General features: G+C 52.0%; 1 protein-coding gene across 1 annotated transcript; it reads right to left on the reverse strand.

The window, feature by feature from the left end:
• Window positions 1-331: 331 nt before the first annotated feature.
• On the reverse strand, window positions 332-16,470 carry SPATA3 (spermatogenesis associated 3). The gene is made up of 4 exons (XM_014836049.3): window positions 16,137-16,470; window positions 12,025-12,199; window positions 9,774-9,916; window positions 332-5,053 (listed from the first exon to the last, which is right to left on the reverse strand). Exons 1-3 carry the CDS (start codon window positions 16,468-16,470, stop codon window positions 9,811-9,813), a joined length of 615 nt encoding a protein of 204 aa, XP_014691535.1. The 3' UTR covers window positions 332-5,053; window positions 9,774-9,810.
• Window positions 16,471-21,733: the final 5,263 nt, after the last annotated feature.

Genomic DNA, 21,733 nt, shown 5'->3' on the forward strand with positions numbered 1-21,733 from the left:
CCCAAAAGCTGATGCCATAATTATTGGCTTTTTTAAGCGCATCAGGCAAGAGAACCCCAATTTTGTGCAGTAACAGTTTCTTGCAGAGGAGTGACATGCTCTGATTTTCTTTTTCAAATGGTCAGATTGTGTGGCGCACCTGGAACTCTCACCCTCTGGTGCAGGGGGGTCAGATGGTGCAACCGCTTTGGAAACCAGCGTGTCACTTTCTTATCAAGGTACACATATACCTGATGACGCAGCAATCCCCTTCCTAGGTATAGACCAAAGAGAAATGAAAGCTTCAGTCCACAACATGAATCACACAAATATACTCAATAGCAGCTTTATTTAAAGATTCCCAAACTGAAAACAATCTGAATACCCATTAACAGGCAAGTAGACAAACACATGAAGGCATGGTCACACAAGGAAACACCATTCAGAAAGAAAAAGGAATAAATGGTAGATATTTACGGGAATAAGAATTAGGTTCAAAACGTTATGTTGAGCAAAAGAAGCCAGACACAAGAGTGCATGCTGGTTGATTCCACTTCTGTGAGTTTCCAGAGCAGGCAAAACTTTGTGTCTATCTGTCTACTCCGACAGAAATCAAACCAGTGGTTGTCTTGGGTGTGGATATTGACTAGAGAGGGGCTGGTAGGTGGGGAGACTTGGTGGTGAGTCTTGGAAGTCTTGGGCGGTGTGTGGGAGATTTGAGGACAGAGAGGAGTCCTGATGAATGCCAGGTGATTCGACTCCCGCCAGCATTGAGGCCCCCTTAGAGTTCGAGGTCATGAATTTAGAGTGAGGCCATGGCCGTGGCATGCATGGCTCTGCTTCCCCAAGTTCAGCTGCACAAGTGCACAGGCGTAGGATGCAGGATTTAACCAGGGTGTGGTTTTGCCAAGTGAGTAAGAGGAAGGGAGATGGGCGAAGGAGTTGAAGTTTCTTATACCAAATTATTCCTTATTCCCATCAGAAGGAAGACTTTCCTTTTGCTGCCACAGAGAAAGCAATGTCCCCGAATATGTACGAAACACTAATAGACCCCAAACAATCTTTCACCCCACTTCTCCTAGTCAGCTCTGTCCAGCTCCAGGGGTTCAGCTGGGGCCGCCGGGAGCCCTGAGCTCTTTGAGCAACTGGAGCCTCTGGGAATCTTCATACACACTACCTCCTTGAAGATAGCTCAGCAGCACATTTAAAGCACCTCCTACCACACCCACAGCATAGAGCACCGTGAGATAAAACTAAACCCCAGTGCTGTTCTGCAGCCGACTGCAATCCAAACATCAATGTCCCACCTACATGCGGATTCCCCAGAATATGGCACAAGCAGTTCACTCTTGACCACTGGAGGCGAGCAGGCAAGAGAAGGGTGGAAAAAGTGCAGGGAGAAGAGGAGGAAGGGATAAAGAACAGTCCTAGGGGTTCAGCGTCTCCATGGGTTTTCCTACTTGACAGTCAATGATGTTACATTCCTAGCAAGGAGATGCCTCAAGGCTCCTCGGTCCCAGTCCTTTTGCCAGCTCATGGCTCAGTTCCTCCAGGCTTTGGCCAGCAATGCATCTTTGGATGCTGACAAGGGCACTTTACCAGTTCAAATCCCTGCTCTGACTCTCTGTGACTGGCCATGTGAGGTGTGACAATGTATATTACCTGCATATTATTAATGTATGTACTGTCCCTATATACAGACAGGAGGAGTTGTCTGGGGACAGATGGTAGGAAACTGAGTCTCCTGGTGAAGCCAGAACTTGCAACAGCAGCAGGAAGAGCTGTCCTACCTCTGATGGGTTACCAGTGGCTGCAGGCCTGGTTTACTGCCCTGCCCAATATGGCACGGAGCCTGGGACGCAGGCAGGAGACAGAAGAGGCTGCACTTAGGTGTTCCACCTGAGTTTTATGACTAGATTTGTCAGCTCAGTTCCCTGAATCCTGGTTACTCAGTCTACCTGTAACCCACCAGCCTTCATGGTCAGTGGGAGAGTGGTTGCCCTCTGGAGGTGGGGATAGGAAGGATGGAGACCAGCATCATATCTGAAAAGTTCAAGACCTTTCAGCTGGTCCTAGGCTCCCAGCACCATTGGGCTGGGTGGACCAGATGGGCAACTGCAGGAGGATGGGGCATCCTGGACTTGGCTCTGCCCTTTGTCTCTCGTACCCTCATCCTGTGTACCTCTCCCACGCTTGGACGGACTGCTCCAGTGGGACAGACCTGACTTTCTCAAGAATAACCAATCTATGGTCTGGAGACCACGTTCAGAGGCAAGGTTGTAGTCCAGCCTGATGAAGATGCTAGACATGCAGGCTCAGCCAGCCTGTCGCCAAACTCACAGCCATGGAAGATTTAGTTATTGTAAGGTGTTCTGAAACATACTTGGTCATGCTTCTTTCTAGCTCTAAACTTTCCCTCAAAATCACCTATTGGGCTATAGCTTGAAATTGGTTGAAATCAAAATAGTTCAATCCAATGATCACATTTATAAATCATTCTGAATACAGCAGCCCAACCTAAATCTCAACTTATCCAAAAATCATCTCCATGGTGGCAGGCCTATTCATTCCTAAGATTCCATTATGTGCTGGGAAGGATTCGAGAAAGGAAAAACACCTGGTCTCTGCCTCTGGGACCTAACAACAGAGGGGAGAGGGGGACACGCCAACAGAACTGCACACAGCAGGATGAAGAATGATGAGGGACTCTCGGCATGTGACCCTTTAGCATGCACGGTTTCCACTCTGCAAGAGGGATGCCTGTGGTCCATGACAACTACTGTGAGACCTGCTGCAAGGCCAGTGTAGCAGAGTATCCACAGAAGAACCCAACAGCAGTGGTTACTAACCAGGATGCTATTGGCATTTGGGGTGGGATGATTCTTTGTGTGGGACCGTCCTGTGCATTGCATTCTAGGCCTTCACCACTAACAGCCCATGGTAACTCTCAGTCTCTGTGACAACCAGCACCGCCTACACACTTCCCTGGGGGTGGGAAGGTAGTACTGAGAGGTCACCACTGCCCTGGGGAATCCAACCACCAGGGGTCCATGGCTCAAGGCAATTGTGAATTCTCGGCTCCTAGCTACTCGGGCTTTCATTCTGGTGAAGTGGTGGGGGTGGAGAGGAAGGGGGCAGAAGTGGAGGACAGCACCCAGGCCCTGGTTGCAGACCCAAACCCACCTGGAGTGGACCTCTGCTGTCTTTAGCCGCCTAGCCATGCACTCTCATTTCCTCTAGCAACAGGTTACCAAAATTGCCGTTTGTCTCTTCCCTGCTCTCAGTCCTCACACCTTCCGTGGACTTGACCCTCAATTCCAAAGATGGTTGTGCAAGCCAAAAGTGGCCAATCAGAGCTGCATTCCCCTGCACAGAGCGTGGGCTCCGGGAGGGACACAGCACCTAATCAGAGCCCCATCAGAGGCCTTTCACCGCTGGGAGACAAGCCGCCTTCCCTGCCAGACTTGACCTTCAGAGGCTGGAGGGCTGTTGCTGCCGCAGCCATGCGGCCACCTGGTGGGAAGAGCCTGAGTGAGAAGGGAACCTGGGCTGCAGAAGCAGATGGAGAGAAACAGGTTCTGGGGGCGTGGCCTGCGCCCCGGAGCAAGCCGCGTCTGAACCGGAACTTTCTCTTGACTCTTACACAGGAATCAAGGCATTCTCCCTTCGCTCAGGCCGGTTTGGTTTAGGCTGTCCAACATTTACAACAAAAGGGGACTTGCTATGCCGGAAAAAGGAGCTAAGCGTCTTCAGTCAGAGGAGCCGGGCTGACGGGAGGCAGCAGCCATGGCCTGCCCCGTCCCCTCGGCCGTGTCTACGGACCCCATGCCGCGCCGGAGGTCAACACTTTTCCTCAGAAGGCTGGCTTCCCAGAGAAGGTTCCTGTCAAGCCTGTTTAGGAAATTCTGGGATTGGGAGGTGATAGGTGGGCACTGGGGTTCCTGGTGACTGATCTGGCCCGCCCTGCCCAAGCCCGCCTGCCCTATTGCAGGTAGGCCAGCTCCCTGCCTCCCCAGGGGCTGTCCTGCTGGGTCCTAGCCTGACCAGCTCTTGCAGGCACAGCAGGTCACCTGGGCATGGCTCTGTGCACTCTACTGCGTGAGTTCAGGGCTGTCTTCACCCCCCTGTGACCCGCCCCCTCGTATCCTCTGGCCATTACTGCTGCGTCAGTGCCTTCTGGACTCCCAGGCTCTGCCATCTGCACTTCTTTGCCTGGGGGCTTTCTCTCTAGAGTGGACAAAAGTGCAAGGGAATTAACCACCTCCCTCCCAGCAGCCCTTAACCCATGACTGACAGGCTGGGTGTATAAACACCCAGCTTTCCCCCTTCAAGTAGGATTACTCTGAGATGTGTATTCTGTTTCCCAGAGTTGTCCCAGCAGGATTAAACTTCAGTTGCCCTGGGTGGCCACTGGACCCATACTGACTGTGCTCCCTTCCCTGTTTCACACCTCGTTCCTCTACTGGTGTTTCCTGGAATCACTTGGTGTTAGGATCTTGGCTGCTCAGGAGCTAGATGTCAAAACCTACGAGGCTCTGGCTGGGTGAAGCTAAGTCATCGAGACAGACCACAAGCTTGCAAGCCATGCCTCGCCCTGCCCCTCCTCCATCACAGGTGAAGCTAAATGAAGCCATTTCCCAGAGCCAGAGTGTTCCTGGGCACACGGCCTCAGTCCTCCAAGGTGCAGGCCTGGAAAGGAGCCAGCGTGTGCCTCTTGTTCCCACTAACTGGGATCGCCACCGGATGGAAGTGCAGTTGACTAGTCATGTTAGGTAATGAATTACGTTGTATAATTCCTGCTTTTAAAGTGGGAAAATCTGAAACAATTTGTTCTGCGAGCGTGTGTGGAGAACTTTGCCCCCACCTTGGATCCCAACAGGAACCAGGGCAGGCTCCCACCCTGGTTGACCTGGGGCTCACAAAGTCACCAAGGTCCCCCACACTTACCTCCCAACCCATTTGCCAAGTCCAACTTTTGTGTCTCTGGGTAAAACACATTAAAGAAACAGAATTCTTTTTTTTTTTTTTTTTTTTCTATTTTGGTGACAAGAGAGATCCTTGATGGAAACTGGATCTGTAAAAAAAAACGAAGACGGAGTCATTAGTTCAGACAATACTTCACGACCCCCGAATTCTGGTGGCTATGCAGTTTTATGGCCTCAGGGGTGAGGGTTCAGCAACTAACATCCTCCTGTGGAAAAATAAATTATTTAGGATTCAAATTTCTCCTATTCTCATGTCTGCTCTTCCTTTCTCCCCAACACAGCCAGACAGAAGCTGTTTTTTCCCTTCAGGCTGTAGTGCGTTTATGCAAAGTGCCTGGCTTGTACTTGGCTCAGTCAGTGTTGGCATCTTCTGCTTCCTCTCCCTCCTCCAGGGCCCCCGGCAGCTAAGATGGAGCCTCACTCCCCAAGAGCTAGGCTGTGGGGGTGAGTTTTATCAGTTCAGTGCCCAAAAGGAGAGGGGAAGCAGCCTTTTCCTTTTAGTGTCTTCTCATTTGCTGGTAGGATGCTGGGAAACCACGTTTTAGAAAAGAAAATTCTAGAAACGTCTTTTCCCAGAGAGGAGGCTTTGCCATTGTCATCAGATGGTTCTTCCCTCTCTGAACTGAGGACACCTATCTGTCTGTTTCCCTTCCACAGGGTCTAATTTCTGAGCCTATGAAACTCAAGATGACCTGGCATACCCCCACAGTGTGTACCCCCACAGCCTGCACGCACACGGACCCACACACACCCTCAGGGCGGCTTTCAGTGGCTAAAGCACTTCACAAGCCTACAGGTCTGTGTATTGGAGCTCATCCTGCACACAGCTACCATATCCCCTTCTAAACCCATTCCTGCCCGTTGTAGTGGGTGCTACTGGCTGCTCCCCGCAAGTCCACTCTCATTTCTTCCTTACTTGCAGGGGCCCCATTTGGTTTGGATGCCCCCACTCCTTTGCCCAGCAAAGGGAAGCAACCTCAGCCCCAGCCCTGGGGGAGAACGTAGGGATAGGTCTGGAAAGGTCTGATCCAGTCATGATAATTTAACCCCCCTATGCTATTAATTTCCTTCGGAAGGCCCATGAGACCCAATTCAGGGGCATGTCACCCAAGTGAGAGGGCAAGTATGCCAGGGGAGGGGGCTTCTGGGAAAAGTTTCTTAACTCAAGAAGAGACACAGGAGGAGGTGGGCTTTTCTGTGCTTCTGGCTGTCAGGGTCTGAGGGTGTGACTCTGGGAGCTCCTCCAGCCATCCACCCAAGAAGGCAACTAGCCTCCCCCATCTGCTGAGGATGGCAGAGCTGAACACTGGAAAACTCTCCAGGTCTCTGATGACTCTGTTGAGTGAACCAGCCCTGACACTTCCCAACTGTTCTGTTGTCATGTGAGATAATCTCCTTATTGCCATTTTGAGTTAGGTTTTCTGAAATTTGCAGCACCAGGTAGTCTAACTCATAATCCACTTATCAGATCAAGTCTTCAAGTGCCTGTGGCGTTTGGAAACCTACCAATTCATTCTTTCATGTTACAACTGAATTAAAAAGACAGGAATCAGAGTAAAACACTTTCCAGTTTACAACGCACCTTAACCATGGGAGGGAGGTAAATTTCATTCAGCTGTCAAGCTAAAGACTATTTCTCAGGAAGCAGTGAAAACTCTGTGCACCCGGAAGGGTTGGCATTGAGAGCAGTGATCGCAAAGGCAGGATGCCTGGGAAGGGGGAGCTCAGTAAGCACCTGGATCTGCCCATCCAGTCAAAAGCTGATGAGGCCATGAACCTGGGTGCTGGTGCAGGGTCCTTCCTCTGTTCACTTTACAGATGGGTATGAGTTCTGGCACCAGGAAGGGGAAGCACACATCTGTCTGTCCACACTCAGCCGGAAACAGAACAACAAGCAGAAAGGAAGCAGCTGGATCCTTATGTTCAGAGGCCACAGCCCTGCTCACCAGCCCTTACCACTGAGATACTTGTCTCTGGGTGGCCTTTCCCTACCTGTGGACGCCACCTGTTGACCTGAGCCTATCTGTTCTCATCACCTCCGGGAATTTCCTGGGACCCCGCGTGCTCACCTAGACCCAGAGTGGACCCACAGTAGGTGTCTTCTCTGCATGCACCTTCCTTCACTACCAGAATTCTCAACACTGGCACCTTCCAGGCCTGGGTTCCTGGCCCTTTGCTCTATCCATGCTCTCCCCATAAGTCATCTCAGCCACTGCCTAGGGCTTGAAAGCTCAGCTATTGCTAATGACTTCTATGTTTATAGCTAAGACCTGGCCTGTCCTGTGAGCTCCATATATCCACCTGACTATTTGACATCTCTGTCTGACTAACATCCCAATATTAACAACAAAACAGAACGCTTGATTTCCATGCTTTCGTGTATCTTGCTCCTCCAGCAATGAGGCTTCCCTTTCTCTCATCTGTCTCATCCAATCTCTCAGCAAGCCTTGCTGGTTCTACCCCCACAGTATACTGTTCACTGTCCCCTCCACTGCCATCACGTGTTCCCAGCACCATCTTTGCCGGCCTAGATAGAGCAAACCATTCCTTACCCCTTACCCTGTTGTCCTCCCCACCTTCCCATTCTCAGCCTCCTGTGATTGTTTTGAAATCTAAACCAGCAGTTGGAGATGCTCCCCTGAGGCGGGGATGAAGGAGTTCATTTATGTGAAGCACCAAGAACAGCGCGTCCACACAGGAAGTGCTGTGTAGGAATTTGCTATTGCCCTGCTCCAGTGGCTTCCCACTGCAGCTAGAACACAATGGGACCCCCAAAGCCCTACCTGACCTGACCTTGCCCTCCCCTCCAGTGACATCCCGATGACCCCAGCTCTAGCCATATTGGCTGCTTCTCTGGCCTCCAAACATGTTAGGCTCCTTCTTGCCTCAGGGCTTTTGGATTTGCTGTTCCCTCTGCATAGAACACTCTTCCCCCAGATTTGCACCGTCTGGCTCCTTCTGCCACCTGTGCCTCAGTTCAGAGAGGCCTTTGCAGACCAGCCTGTCTCCTGCAGCATCCCCTCCTGATACCCCCTCCCCCCTGCCTGGTTGCTCTTTATCAGATCAACGTTATATCGTTATTTCCTTGATCACTTTTACCACCAAATCAAATGATCCCATTTATTTGTGGACTTGCCAGTTGTCTATCTGTGGCCACTAGAACCTAGGCTCCCTCGGGGGAGGGCGCTTGTCTGTCTTGATTTACTCCTGTAGCGCAAGGGAGGTGCCCAAGAAATATTTAAGGAATGAGTGCATAATTTATTCAATGAACACTCCCCATCTGGATTCTGCCTCCTGGCTTCGTTGTCAGGTAAGTGTTTATGTCTCCATCGGGGTTATTACCCCATTCCTGTGCCTGGGAGCCTTGGCTACCCTAGATCCACAGACTCAACCAGACCTCAAAGTCCCAGCCTAGCCTCAGCCTGTCGGTGGACTTGGCCGTCCACTCCCCACTGGCCACCATGTCTCACAGAGTCTATTGTGGTGTGGTTGGTACTGACATGTGGCAGCTGGGCTGACCCGCTTGTCCATTTACATCTTCACAGGGGTGTGGGGAGATGGGGGAGTTGGGGTAGGAGACACCAGACTGACCAGTGTCCAGGAACTGCGACTAAAATTTCTGGGCTTCCAGAAAGGTCTTCACTGACCCCTGCTGGTGGTGCCTTAATTAGACCTCAGACCCGCAGGGTCCACTGAATGACGTGGGGAGATGACACAGCAGCCTGGGCTCTGGCAAAGGCAAGTCTGGAAGAAGTAGGGCCTGGTCACTTAAGACACATCCAAGCACCTGGATGCCAACGAGCATCCATCCCCACACTGGTTCCCACACAGTCTCCAGAACAGCCATTCAACAAAAGCAGTGGGTCACGTGGGGAAAGGCCATCTCATCAGAATCTCCGGGTGTGGGCTGTGGGGCCTGGGAAGGACCCTGCCTCAGGCCACAACATGGGGGCGGGGTGGGTGGCACAGTCTCCCTCTGCTTCCAGGGAAACCAGAGCGGTTAGAGGACAGCTCGGTGTGGAGAGGCAGTCTGTTCTGGAATGACCCGCCTGTCAGGATGAAGTTCTGTCCCTGGGTGTTTTCGTTTGGCCCTGAGAAAGCTGCACCCTAACCCTGCAGCAGGCAAGGGGTCCACCCTAAGGAGACAGAAGGGGTCACCCCCAGCGCAGAAGAAAGAATCGGAGCTGCGTGAAATCCGCATAAAGCACGGGTTTGTAAGCGGTGTCAGCGATGCTGAGGCCCCAGAACAAGCCCCACCGGCCACTTGAACTGCCACCCCCAACACACACAGCTTTGGGGGATGTAGTGAAGACTGGATTCAGCCTCTGGGGAGCCTTGTTGACTTAGCCACCAATTCAGACTCTCAGCTAGTCCCTGGGAAGCAACCTACTCCAGGCCCAGGGCTTTCTGGACACAGAGAAAGTTCAAGGAAAGGCCCTGAGATGAGTAGCAACCTCTGGCGCCACTGCTCCCACTGCCTCCTGTCTGGTACCCGTGACTAGGGGAACCTCCCAGGTCAGTGGGGGTTTGGGGAACTCTGGGTTGACAATCCCAATAATGAGTCTGGCATTGTCTAAGAGCGTCCAGGGATGCCCGAGAGAGCCATGCCGGATGACCCTGCATCCAGGAAGGAGTCACTCAGTTCTCAAGCTTTCCCTGAGAGGCTGGGGGGCTTGGTCCACCAGGAAGACCTCTTCTGTTCAGAGAAGGGACAGACACTCCATCTGCCCTGCGCTGCAGAGATGGCACGTCAGTGGGCTTGAGGATGGCTTCCGCAAAGGGCAGTGGGCATGAAGCGGGGCCACATACCTGCCGGGCTGCGGGCCTGGGGGTTGTTCACAAGGATTCAGTGATGTAGTAGGCAGCTCCCAGGGCCCCCAGAGCCACAGCAACAGTCCCGAGGGCTTGGAGCACGTGAATTGCGGTGAATGGAGAGTTTTCTTGTAGGTCTCCTATAAAGCAAAGCAGAAAGCCCAGAGCTTGGGAGAAGTTGAGTTGCAGTGCCTATCTACAGGCAGGGGAAAGCAGAAATTGTGGGGTCCCCTCAGGATGGCAGGAATACCCATCTCCCCCTACCAATCCTTCTCTCAAGGGAACACAACTCCCACCACCCCTTCCAATAAAGCTCTCCCACAAGACCCCTCGAGATCTGAGAATGGGCCAGCCTGAGACGCCCGCTCCCCTGGACAGTCAGGGAGCAGGTTACCAAGGTGGTCAGGGCCACCGTGAGCCAGGCCCTGTGCTAAACACCTCCCACTCAGTGTCTTCCTCAAGCCTCACCACAACCCCGTGAAGGAGGGTCTATCACATACTGCCATTTTGGAGATGAGGAATCTGAAGAAATGACATATTAAACCCCCGACAAAGGCAAGGAAAAGATATGATTATGCTAACAATTGTGGAGGCGGCTTTCACAAAATGTAATATCCATTTTGACAAAAATTCTACTAAAGTAGGGATTCTTATTTAATGTGAACTTGTATTTAAAGCCAAGAGCCAACATGCCACTCCACTGAGAAATGTAAAATTATGGAAGCAGGCGCTAAAATTTGAACAGAAGGAAGACTACAGGTCTTACCCTGGCCACACTGGATCTCTGCACCTTCCCCCCGACTTTCTGAATTCTGAGTCTTGCTTTTGCCATCTCCTCCACCTAGAATGTTCTTTCTTTTCGTGTTAAGCCATGGAGGGTCACAAGATCCTTTCAGACTCAGCACGGATACCACTGACACTCTAAAGTTTACCTGGACCCCAATTTAGGAGACAGCACTCTCCTTGTCTGAAGCTCTGTGAACATCCCCTACAGCAACATCACCTTCTGGCTTACATCTTAGTTTCTAAATGTACATGTTTTAGCTTACCACATAGCCTACACTTTTTAAGGGTAAATTTCCCTGTTCTGGTTTCCCTCACAGCGTCCTAGGCAGAGTAGGGTTTCCCACTTGCTGGTTTTAAAGTCATATGAATCCATGGCACAATTTGGTACAGATGGATGGATACACTAAGCGCGTGGAAGGACAGTCGGCAACGGTGAGTGGCGGGCAGGCCCTTCCTTGATGGGACTTACCAGGTAGTGGAGTATTTTTAGCTCTAAGTATGTTCTCCCAAAACACCTGGGTATCTGTTTCTCTTCCTTTGTCTGAGAGATGGTGCTTTTCAAGGATGGACAGGAGAGGAGATTTGGTGGGGGAGGGGCTGGGAAGAGGAGCAGGATGGGTTTGGGGGATGGGTGGGCTCTGCTCCTGGGTTAGGGGTCTGAGATCCCCAAGTGGAAGGCCTCTTCCGTGGACCTTGTGAGACCCCGAGTGCAGGCGGAGCTGCTCTGGGGCCCAGAGCTCCCAGCCCCTAGCCCTGCCCCCCTGCATAAATGGAGCAACATCTTCACTCCAGTTCCCCCAAAAGAGGTCTTCTTATGAGGGGAAGTAGCAGCCACCAGGTTTCTCCTGGTGGCTTTGTGGAAGAGAAAAAGGACAGATAGTGGGGATGATTCTGTGGGGGGCTGCCCTGCCGTGGACAGACCAGCCTGGGGACATCCTTGGTGGGGACTGCCAGAAATAGCCTGAGACCCTCTGAAGGGGGTGGAGGTCTTGCTATTACCAGGGGGCATGTGAGTTATAACCACATTTATCACTAAATTCTGAGGGAAATTCACATGCAGGTCAAGAAGCTAAAGCGCATAGCTCCAGGATGGGCCCCAGAAGGAGCCCAAAGAGAGCGTTTCAACACAGAGCTTCTGAGCGACTCAGAATTTCTGAAGGCAGTGTGCTCTAAGGAAGGAGGGTGCCTACAGAGAAGAGTAAAGTGGAGCCCCTGAAGAAGCAATTCCCCATAAGGAAGAAAACCGGCACCTCTCTGTGCAGGTAGGGACCGTGGGGGGTGGGTCTGGCCAGAAAGGGCCAGGCACCAAATCCCAGGAAGTGGCCTCCCCGAGGGAAAGCCTTTCCTTTCAGCCCAGGATTCCCAAGAGGAAGTTACACACAACTGCTAACGGTGTCTCGAGCAGAGCCTGGCCCTGGGAACCGCGTGCCCTGAGCGTCCAGCCCTCCACTCGCTCCAGAACCTGTAGAACGTGAGGAGGTTTGGGAGTTCTCTTCCTGGGATGGTGGGCCAGGCCCGAGGCAGGACGACATCAAAGATGTGGCTGTGACACAGGCCCAGACGACGCCAGCAAGCAGACCTGCTGGGGCAAGCAGCACAGGAACAGAAGGGGTGCGGGCCCGCACGAGTCAGAGGCCCTGGGAGAAGAGAAAAAGAGAGAGATGAGGGACCCATCTGCCCCCAGGAGGTGTCGACAGGAGAGGAGGCGTGTCAACAGGAGAGAAGACTAACTGCCTGCAAAACTAGTTGTTTGATAGGCTGGTGCTACCTGAGAGTCATAAAAATCATCATGATGTCATAGCTCACGCTTGTGCGGTTCTCCAGGCTTCACGTCATTATCCAGCTTATTTGTCAGAACAATCCTGTGAAGTGGAACATTGTTATTCTCAGTTTACAAAAGAAGGAAACTGAGGCTCAGAGAATATAAAGGATATGCCCTGATAGCAAATAGATTGAAGAAGCCAGCTTCAACTCAGGATTTTTTTTTTAAAGATGGGCACCTGAGCTAACAACTGTTGCCAATCTTCTTCTTCTTTTTTTTTTTTTATTGCTTTTTCTCTCCAAATCCCCCCAGTACATAGTTGCATATTTTTTTCAGTTGTGGGTCCTTCTACTTGTGGCACAACTCGGGACTTCTAACTCTCAATTTGGTGCTCTTTCCATGGAATTCTCAGGAAGCGATGGCAGCAGGTGACTGTCTGCCCGAAGAGGCGACAAGGAGATTCCTGCTACTGGATCTGCCACGTTCCATTTTTCTGGGATTCACTGATTCATTCAGAAGACAACCATTGCTCCAGGTTACAGTCCTTGAAATACTTTCCCAAACTTATCTCCCATTTCTGCCCTCCTGTGCTGTGGATCCCAGCAGAACTCGCAGATGGCGCCCTCTGCTGCTACACGAGAGGACATCTTGCTGGATAATTCGCTCTTCATGCAGCCTCTTCTGTCCTGGCTTCTTGAGAGAGCTCTAGATTCTTTTCCTTTATTTTTTTAAAGTATGCTTTTTTTGTTTTTGGTAAGGAAGATTGGCCCTGAGCTAACGTCTGTTGCCATAATCTTCCTTTTTTTTTCTCCCCAAAGCCCCAGTACATAGTTGTGTATCCTAGTTGTAGGTCATTCTAGTTCTTCTATGTGGGATGCTGCCACAGCGTGGCCTGATGAGTGGTGCTAGGTCTGGGCCCAGGATCCAAACCAGTGAACCCCAGGCCATAGAAGTGGAATGCGCAAACTTAACCACTCGGCTACAGGCCTGGCCCCAGAGCTATATATAGGTTCTTCAACCAAAGCTCCATGAAGCCAGTGACCAACCTTGGCAGACTCAGTACACTTCCTGCTTACACCGACCCATGACAAACATTCTTCTTGAAATGGGGAGAGAGGAAATTCTAAAGGCAAGACACTTTTTTGTTTTAATTAAAAAAGTGTTTTTAAATGGACATATAATTTCCATACCATAACATTCACCCCTTTAAAGTGTTCAGTGGTTTCTAGTATATCCTCAAAGGTGTGCAACCATTATCACTCTCTAGTTCCAGAACCTTTTCATCTCTCCCCAAAAGAAACTCCATACCCTTTAGGAGTCACTGCCTCTTTCCCCCTCCTCCCAGTTGCTGGAAATAGATTAGCCCACTCTGGACATTTCATAAATGGAATCATACAATATGTGGGCTTTTTTGGGAGTGCCTTTATTCAGCCTAATGTTTTTATGGTTCGCCCATGTTGTAGCATATGCCATCTCTCTTTATTGCCAAATAGTATTTCCTTGGGTGGATGTATCATATGTTGTTTATCCATTCATTGGTTGATGGACATTGAGTTGTTTCCACTTTCTTTTTTCCCCCTAACATCTGTGCCAATCTTCTTCTACTTTGTCGCTGCCACAGCATGGCTGACAAGTGGTGTAGGTCTGTGCCCAGGATCCAAACCCACGAACCCAGGCCGCTGAAGTGGGGTGTGCCAAACTTAACCACTATGCTATGAGGCTGGCCCCCAATGCTTCTAGTTTTTGGCTATGATGACGAATGCTGCTGTGAACATTTGTGTACAAGTTTCTGTGTGGATGTATGTTTTCAGTACTCTTGGGTATATACTCAGGAGTAGAATTGCTGGGTCATATGGTATTTTCATGTTTCACCCTTTGAGGAGCTGCCAGACTGTCTTCCATGGCAGCTGCACCATTTGACATTCCCACCAGCGGTGTATGAAGTTTCGATTTCTCCACAGCCTCACCAACACTTGCTAGCCTCCGTCTTTTTGATTATAGCCATTCTAGTGGAAATCATGTATTTTCTTGAGCTAGAATATTTTCTGCATACAAAAGGGTTTGGATTTTAGAACACGGTGTCCTTTATTTAAAGGCCCTCATCCCTTATCTCCAACATTCCTTCCCATTCTGGCTCAAAGAAAGAAAGGTCCTTTGGAAGAAGAAGAGTAGGGTCACCATTGATGAGCCACCACTGTTTTCCTGTCTTGTTTCCTCAGTAAGCAGAGCTCCTCCCCATGGGGGGAGCCGCATGCGTTCATTAAAAGATTTGGGAAGGAAAGTTTTGCATTCTTTAGATGTCAGTTCTGAAGGCCATAATCCAGAAATGTTTATCTCAGTGGTTGATAAACATAATATACATAATATATAGTAAAACACTCAAATCCATTGCCGTATATTAATAACAGATTGATTCCTAGCCGCAGAAATATGGTTGTCACTGCGATAGCATGGATTTAACACTCATGCTCACACCTCTCATTTATTTTATGTCCATACCATCCCAGAGAAATAAGCTGTGGCCTGGGGAGTGTGGCCGGCTCCAGACCACAGAGCCGCGGGTACCGGCTCACGGTGGATCCAGGAGAAGCTCAGAGAAGGGTGTTCTCCTCCTGGGGAGACCCCCGGACCTCTCGGGATGGGAAGGTCAGTGCTGCAGTTAAGAGCAAGGATTCTGGAGTCAGAATAGACTGAAGATCCCCTCTTCACGCTACAGTGCCTGCTTGAGAGGGAGCTGTTTGACTTGTTTGAGCCTCAGTTTCCCCATCTATAAAATGGAGATGATGAGACTAGTACCTCCTTCACAGGAGTGTTACATGAGCTCAACCTAGATGGCTGAGTCGGAGGCTGGGGGTGCAGCAGAGGCTCGGTGATAAATGTTGGTTAGCTATTCCCACCATTATTGGTAGGAGTGTTAACCAGTCTTCCACTCTAATTTCCTCTACACAACCCAATGCTCATTCAGACTCTGCCTACCCGAGGAGATGCGACCACTTTTCCTGGACAGCCATTCCATTTTCAGACAGAGCTAATTGTTGGCAATTTTTTAACGTTGAGCACAAATCTGCCTGTCTATAGAGTCTTCCATGGGTAAGGTTGCCAGATTTAGCAAATAAAAATACACGACATCTATGCAATATTCAGGACACACTTATACTAACAAAGTATTTATTGTTTACCTGAAATTCAAATTTAACTGGGTGTCCTGTATTTTATCTATCCATGGCCCCTAGTCAGACATCTGAGTACAACATGGAACAAACCTATTCACATCTTCCAACTGATAGACAGATATCCTTCAGTTCCCTTGACCAATTTTCATACACCAGATGGTTATTGCCTCTCCTCACCCCTCTCATCCCCCATTAACCTGGACTATCTTCTTTGGACTAGATTGTTTGGCATCTTTTACAGCACACAAGAATGGCCTGATGAGGACAGACTATGGCACTATGATCACCTCCCTTGTCCTAAACCACATTCTTCTATTAATGCATCCTTTTTTTTTTTTTTTAGGAGCAGCCACATGGCACTTCTGACTCCTAATGAGCTAGTATTACCACTGAGCCAAGTTAAATGTTAATATGTATGTGTGGCTGTCTTCTTCAGTGAGACTCAGGATGGTGAGGAGTGACAAAACCCAGGAATCCTGGTCTCTTGGGTAAAAACAAAATTCTCCCACGCCACAAGCACAGTTCCAGAATACACATTAACCACGCATCACTACCCGATGAGATCCAGCCACTGTGGTAGCCCTGGGACTCCGTCAGCAAGAAGGCTGGAACCGCTTGAGCTAGAAGATGCCAGCCCACCTGTTTTCCTGGACCGAGAGGATGCTTTTGCGTCAGTGTCCTGAGGCACTGGGCCCCGAGCCGAGGTGTTGACTTCAGGGGCTGGGATAGCCTGGGGTGCAGGCTGCGCTGGGGTGGATTCAGAGCTGGGCTGCGGAGCAGATGCACTGACGGGCTGCTGCTGCTGGGGGGCGGCCCCGGGGGCGGGCTGTTGCAGCGTGGCTGCAGAGCTGGGCTGTCGGGGGCTGGATTCAGAGCTCAGCTGCTGCGGGCTGGATTCAGAGGAGTGGCTGGTATGGTGGGAAGTGGAGCCATGACGCTTGGTCTCTGTCTTCTTCCTCTTGCCCTTCTTCATGGTGGACCCTCCCTACCTAAAGCTGGAGCTACATGGAGCTGCCTGATCTCCCGGCTCCCTCCTGGAGGAGCCGTCTGCCCCTGCCCTGGGGGAAGGCTCCGGCCTCTGGCTGGACCCAGGCCCCCAGAGAACAGTCACTCACACCCCTCCTGTGAGGTCACAAAAGCCAGGTGGCTCCCATGGTGGGGCTCTGGGGACAGTCTCTGCCAACCCCAGCCTGCTCCTCCCTCCTCCCCAGCTACTGGGATGGGCAGAGGGCCGCTGCCGGCCCCTCACGGACCTGGTTAAGCCCGGCCGTGGAGCCTGTGACAACCTGGACCCCCGTGATTCTGCGACCAGAGCGCCTGCTTCAGGCACCTCTCCGCTGGTGTGTTCCTGGGTCCCTGTGTGCCATCTCTTTCACTCTAAGACACCCTGGTTGTGACACTCAGCTGTGTCACCGGTTTCCACATGCAAAAACCAAAAAACCCACAAGAAACTGCTTCACCATGTGTTCTGTGAGTTTTAGGTAACTTTACTGAAGATTTAGGGGTCCATGGAAGACCCAGAAGCCTTCTGCCATCTCAGCTGTCCCCGGAATCTGGTTATCTTATATAGAGTGGCTTCCCCCTTCTCCCAAAGCCTGCCCTCCTCCACTGTGGGAAGGGGCTGGGGGGGCCCCCACTTTGATAAGAACCCTTGCATTTCACAAAAGAACTTCCCCCCAAAATATAACAGCTCTTTGCAAAGCTACACTTTTTCTCAGACTCGTTACACTGGCAACAACAGACCACCTCTCCAACCCCAAACTCTTCGGGTCAATTAGGGGACTATGCGTCTTTCTCAAAGTTAACCAGGTGATTTTCCTTTTAGGATGGAAGAGGAAAAAGCATTTGTAAAAGACAACCTTAACCTTCACGCTTGGATTATGACATAAAATGTTCACCTTAGAAGACTCCACTTCCGCCACCGCTGCCTCACGAGGTGGGTGAGTATTAGACTGTTAGCCCCATGCGCCTGGGAGGTGATACTCCTGCCCTAGGATAAGATTTAGGGCAGACCCAGCTAGAAGGAACCCCCATGCAAGGCTAGATGTGATGTGAATTGTGAAATGACAGAAAACATTTTAGGGATCATAGAGCCCGGAAAGACCTAAATGATTCTCTTTTTCCAGAGCAGAAACAGGTTCAGAGAAGTTAAATTACTTTTCCAAGGTTACACAGTTGGTTGGAGGCATGGACAGGGTTAAGTTCCAGTTCAGGGCTCTTTTTTTTTTCCATGACTCCAGAAGGCAACTGGGAGGCAGATCGTTATACATGCCTTAAAATGAATGAATTAAAAAAAAATCCCTCCTGGGGCTGGCCCTGTGGCCGAGTGGTTAAGTTCACCTGCTCCGCTTCAGCGGCCCGGGCTCGCAGGTTGGGATCCTGGGTGGAGACCTACGTACCGCTCATCAAGCCATGCTGTGGTGGCATCCCACATACAAAATGGAGGAAGGTTAGCACAGACGTTAGCTCAGCGACAATCTTACACACACACACACACACACACACAAATTCCTTGAGTGAGAGGATTGAAGAAAAAAAAGGCATGCAGGATTAGAAGCGAAAGGAAGCTCAGCTCAATAAAGTCAGATTGAATTTGGTTGAGCCCCGGCATCAGGAGGTTCAGGGAGGAGGTGAATCTATGAGAAGGTGGTCATTCCATGAAGTCAAGAGCAACAGACCCCTCGGGGGATTCAATTTAGAATCAAAGAGACTGGAAATCGGGTCAGGAACGCGGTCCAGAGTCAGCAGTCGGGTCAGGAACCCCTAAGACGTTTGTCTTTGCAAAATCAGATTTTCAGGCACCAATGGGCTTTTGACTGAGGGCCTCAGGGTTTAAATCAGAGTTTCTCAACCTCAGCTCTATGGACATTTTGGGCCGGATAATTCTTAGTTGTGGGGCTGTCCTGTGCACTGTGGGAAGTTTAGCAGCCTCTCTGGCCTCTGCCCACTAGAGGCAGTAGCAACTACCCCTCCCCTCAAGTTGTGACAACCAAAAATATCTACAGACATTGTCCGTGTGTGTGTGTGCTCACGTGCTTGTGTGTGTGAAAATTGCCCCTGGTTGAGCACCACTGGTTTAAATGAATTAGATGAGGCAGACACACATGGGTAGGATTTCCTGGTAGCAATGAAGGAAACATTCCTTTTCAAACCAAGGAGCCAAACAAGGCACAGAAAACAGGTCCCGGTCCCCGGGAGAGCGATGGAGGAAACACAGAAGGTCAGGCTTCGGGAGGAGTGAGTTTTCTATGGCAGTGGAGAAAATATGTGTGGGTCCTTTAGTAAGGATGGTCCTAAGAAGCAGAGAAGGGCACTCGTGGAGTGAGAGCTTGGCCCAGAAGGATGAGGAAGAATGGACTGCAATGGTTCTTGGCTAGAACATCTTACCTCTGCCTTCTGGCTTGAGCACAAGTTCCTAGCCTGGCAGTCAGACCCCTCAATTACACTTCAGAGCCCGCTGTCCCAGCTTCTCAGCCAGCTCACTGCTCCCCATGTCCAGCTCCAGCCAATGGTGAGCCCCGGAGGTCTGAACATGCCTCACTTTCCTGCATTTGTGGAAGCCCTTCCCCTCCATCAAGCCTCTCTCCTCCCTGTCAAAACACATCCCATCATCAAGATCCATGTCATGTGGAGCCATCTCCTTATGGAGCCTTTCTTGAGATCCCCAAGTGGAAGCGATCTCTCCCCTCGGAGCCCCGGATCACACTCGGCATGGCATTAGAACGATTTCTATCCTGGTCTTCTCTCGAGTTCCCCACTCCCAGACCGTGGGCGCCATGGAGGCCGAAGTCTAGAGAAGGGGCCACACAGAAGATGCTTGACGGGGAGGGTGGGAGGACAAGGAAACCAGGAAACTGTTGGAGGCGGGGTGGGTGTGGATGATGGGGACAGGGATCCTTGGAGACTGCGTCACTAAAAGTTTCAAAGAGGAACTGAGATTTTTCTGGCCTTAGCTGAGGATTGTGGTTGGAACAGTCCATAGCCAAGAGGCTTTCCTAACCAGGCATGCCAGCCGCGGGCAAATTTCATGGACTATTTAGAAGAGCAAGGAGAATGAGTCTAAGGGGATGCAAACTCAGGTAGTCAGGATAAGGGCCTGAGGGTGTTAATAGCCACACCTAGAAGGTCCCTGGTGGTTCTGGCCCTCTGGATGTGTCCTGGGCACCCAGAACAAGTGTGTCAACCTTTGCCCTGAAGCTAGCATCTTAGAGCCGGATGGCGCCTCAGACACTAACTGGCCCTTGGCCACCACATGTCGGGAGGGCTATTAGTCCGCAGAGGGGACAACTTGCTCTGGTCACCAGCAGGAGGGTGGCAGTGCCCAGAGTGACTAGGCTTTGAGTTACCTGGCCCAGAGCACTTTCTTCTTCCTCACTGCCGCCCCAGGAGACAGAAGGCACTGGGTGCTCATTTAAGAGCCCACTGCCCGGAGCCCTAAGAGCCACGGATTTACCCTCTGCAGCCACAGGCCTGGATTCCCCCAGGAAGGGTCTCAAGGGCTGTGAATAAGAATTCTGCAGTGGGCCAGCTGCTTGAACACAGTCCCTCCCTCCCAGGGTTGTTGTGAGGATGGGATGTGAAAAGCCCTTAGGACAGTGCCTGGCTCACAGTAGGCAAGTTTTTATTACAATTATGATTCCCTTGCAGGAGAAGAGTAAACAATGAAGCAAGGAATAAGTGGGTGAGGAGAGGAGGGGGTGGGCCCCGGTCCTACAAACTCCCAAATCTGTCCCTTGCAAAAGCTGATTCCGAGTAGTGGGCAAAGGGGAAGAGGTCAGGTGGCTGGGTGGGAAGGGTAACCCTCCGAATTAAGTTAGCTCGAACACTTCTGACCCTAGATTGCCCCAGTGAGCACCCCTGGGGGGAAGAATCCAGTTCATTTTCACCCAAAACGGTGTGAGAGGAGGCGCTAGGGGAGGGGTCCTGACATCAGGGATTTGTCCCCTACTCGGGACCAGCAGGGCCAGGGCAGAGGACTCCCTCCGTACTTGACGTTTCCCCACCCGGGGACGCCCCAGGCAGCCTGGCGTTCCCACACCCCGCCCTGGGGCCCCTCACCATCCGTCTGGGTCTCCCGATCCACGAAGGGGACGCAGCCCCGCGCCGCGCCCTTAAGCGCTCGGCGGGTGGCGCGCTGGACGTCCAGGGTGCCCTCGGGACGTCTGGGGCAGAACACGGCCGTGTGCACCTCCACGGTGGGGCTGTGCGGCGCGAAGGCGCTGCAGAGCAGGCTCTCCATGCGGCGGCGCGCGTCGGCCTCCTCGTCGCGCCGCGGCTGCACGATGATCCCGACCAGCGCGGCGGGCGGGCTGCGGCCCCGGGCGTGCACCTGCTGCAGGAGCAGCTGCAGCCGCGGCAGCTGGGAGCGCAGCGCCGACGCGCGGCACAGCACCAGGAGCAGCCGCGCGCCCTGCTCTGGCGGCGCCGCACATCCCGCCGCCGGGTCCTCCGCCGCCGCGGGGCCGGGAGTCCCGGCCGGAGCCGGAGGCACCTCGCGCTCGCGCTCGCGCTCGGGCGGGTCTGCAGCCTTGCCCCTGTCGCACGGCCGCCTCTGGGTGGAGCGCTTGGACTTGGCGGCCGGGCAGTCAGCGTTGTCCGACGAGATGTCGCCGGAGCGCTTGGGCCGCCGCCTGGCGCGGTTGCTGGTGCTGCTGTGGCCGCTCGTGGCTCGGATGGACGAGGGCCCGGCGGGCTGATCGGTCGAGGCCTGCTCCAGAATGTTCTGCAGGGTCAGGCAGCACTCCTCCTGCTTCCAGAGCTCGCCCAGCAGCAGCACCTGGCCATGTCCCTCTGCGCACTGGGTCGGAGCCTGTTGCTGTGGCTTGGCCTCCCCGTCCTGCGGGGCCACGAAGGGCTCGGCCCCAGGCTCCATGCCCGGTCCAGTTCTCTTGCCCCTCTGGGCCCGAGCCTCCGTTGGCCAAGGGAAAAGCTGCCCTTCCCTGAAACATGTCACAATACCCCTGCGCCCTACCTCTTCCTGTCCTGACCAAGGGCCTCCATGCCGGTTATTCCTTAGAACTCTTCCAACATAGGGAAGTTGCTGGTGGGCGCTGGTGTTTAGTTTCTCTATCATTTTGAATGTCTTTGGTGTTAAAAGGACAAATCCTTTTATCCCAACGATGGACCATTATGCCCAAGCCTCCAAGTAAACTGGATTTTTGTGTTCCCCAGAGCGTTTAAAAAGGAGTGGACCCAGATGCTCATTGCACCTGGGACCTTTGGAAAGCAGTGAGGAA

This window comes from Equus asinus, chromosome 19 (genome assembly GCF_041296235.1).
Source record: "Equus asinus isolate D_3611 breed Donkey chromosome 19, EquAss-T2T_v2, whole genome shotgun sequence".
NCBI classification, from domain to species: domain Eukaryota; kingdom Metazoa; phylum Chordata; class Mammalia; order Perissodactyla; family Equidae; genus Equus; species Equus asinus.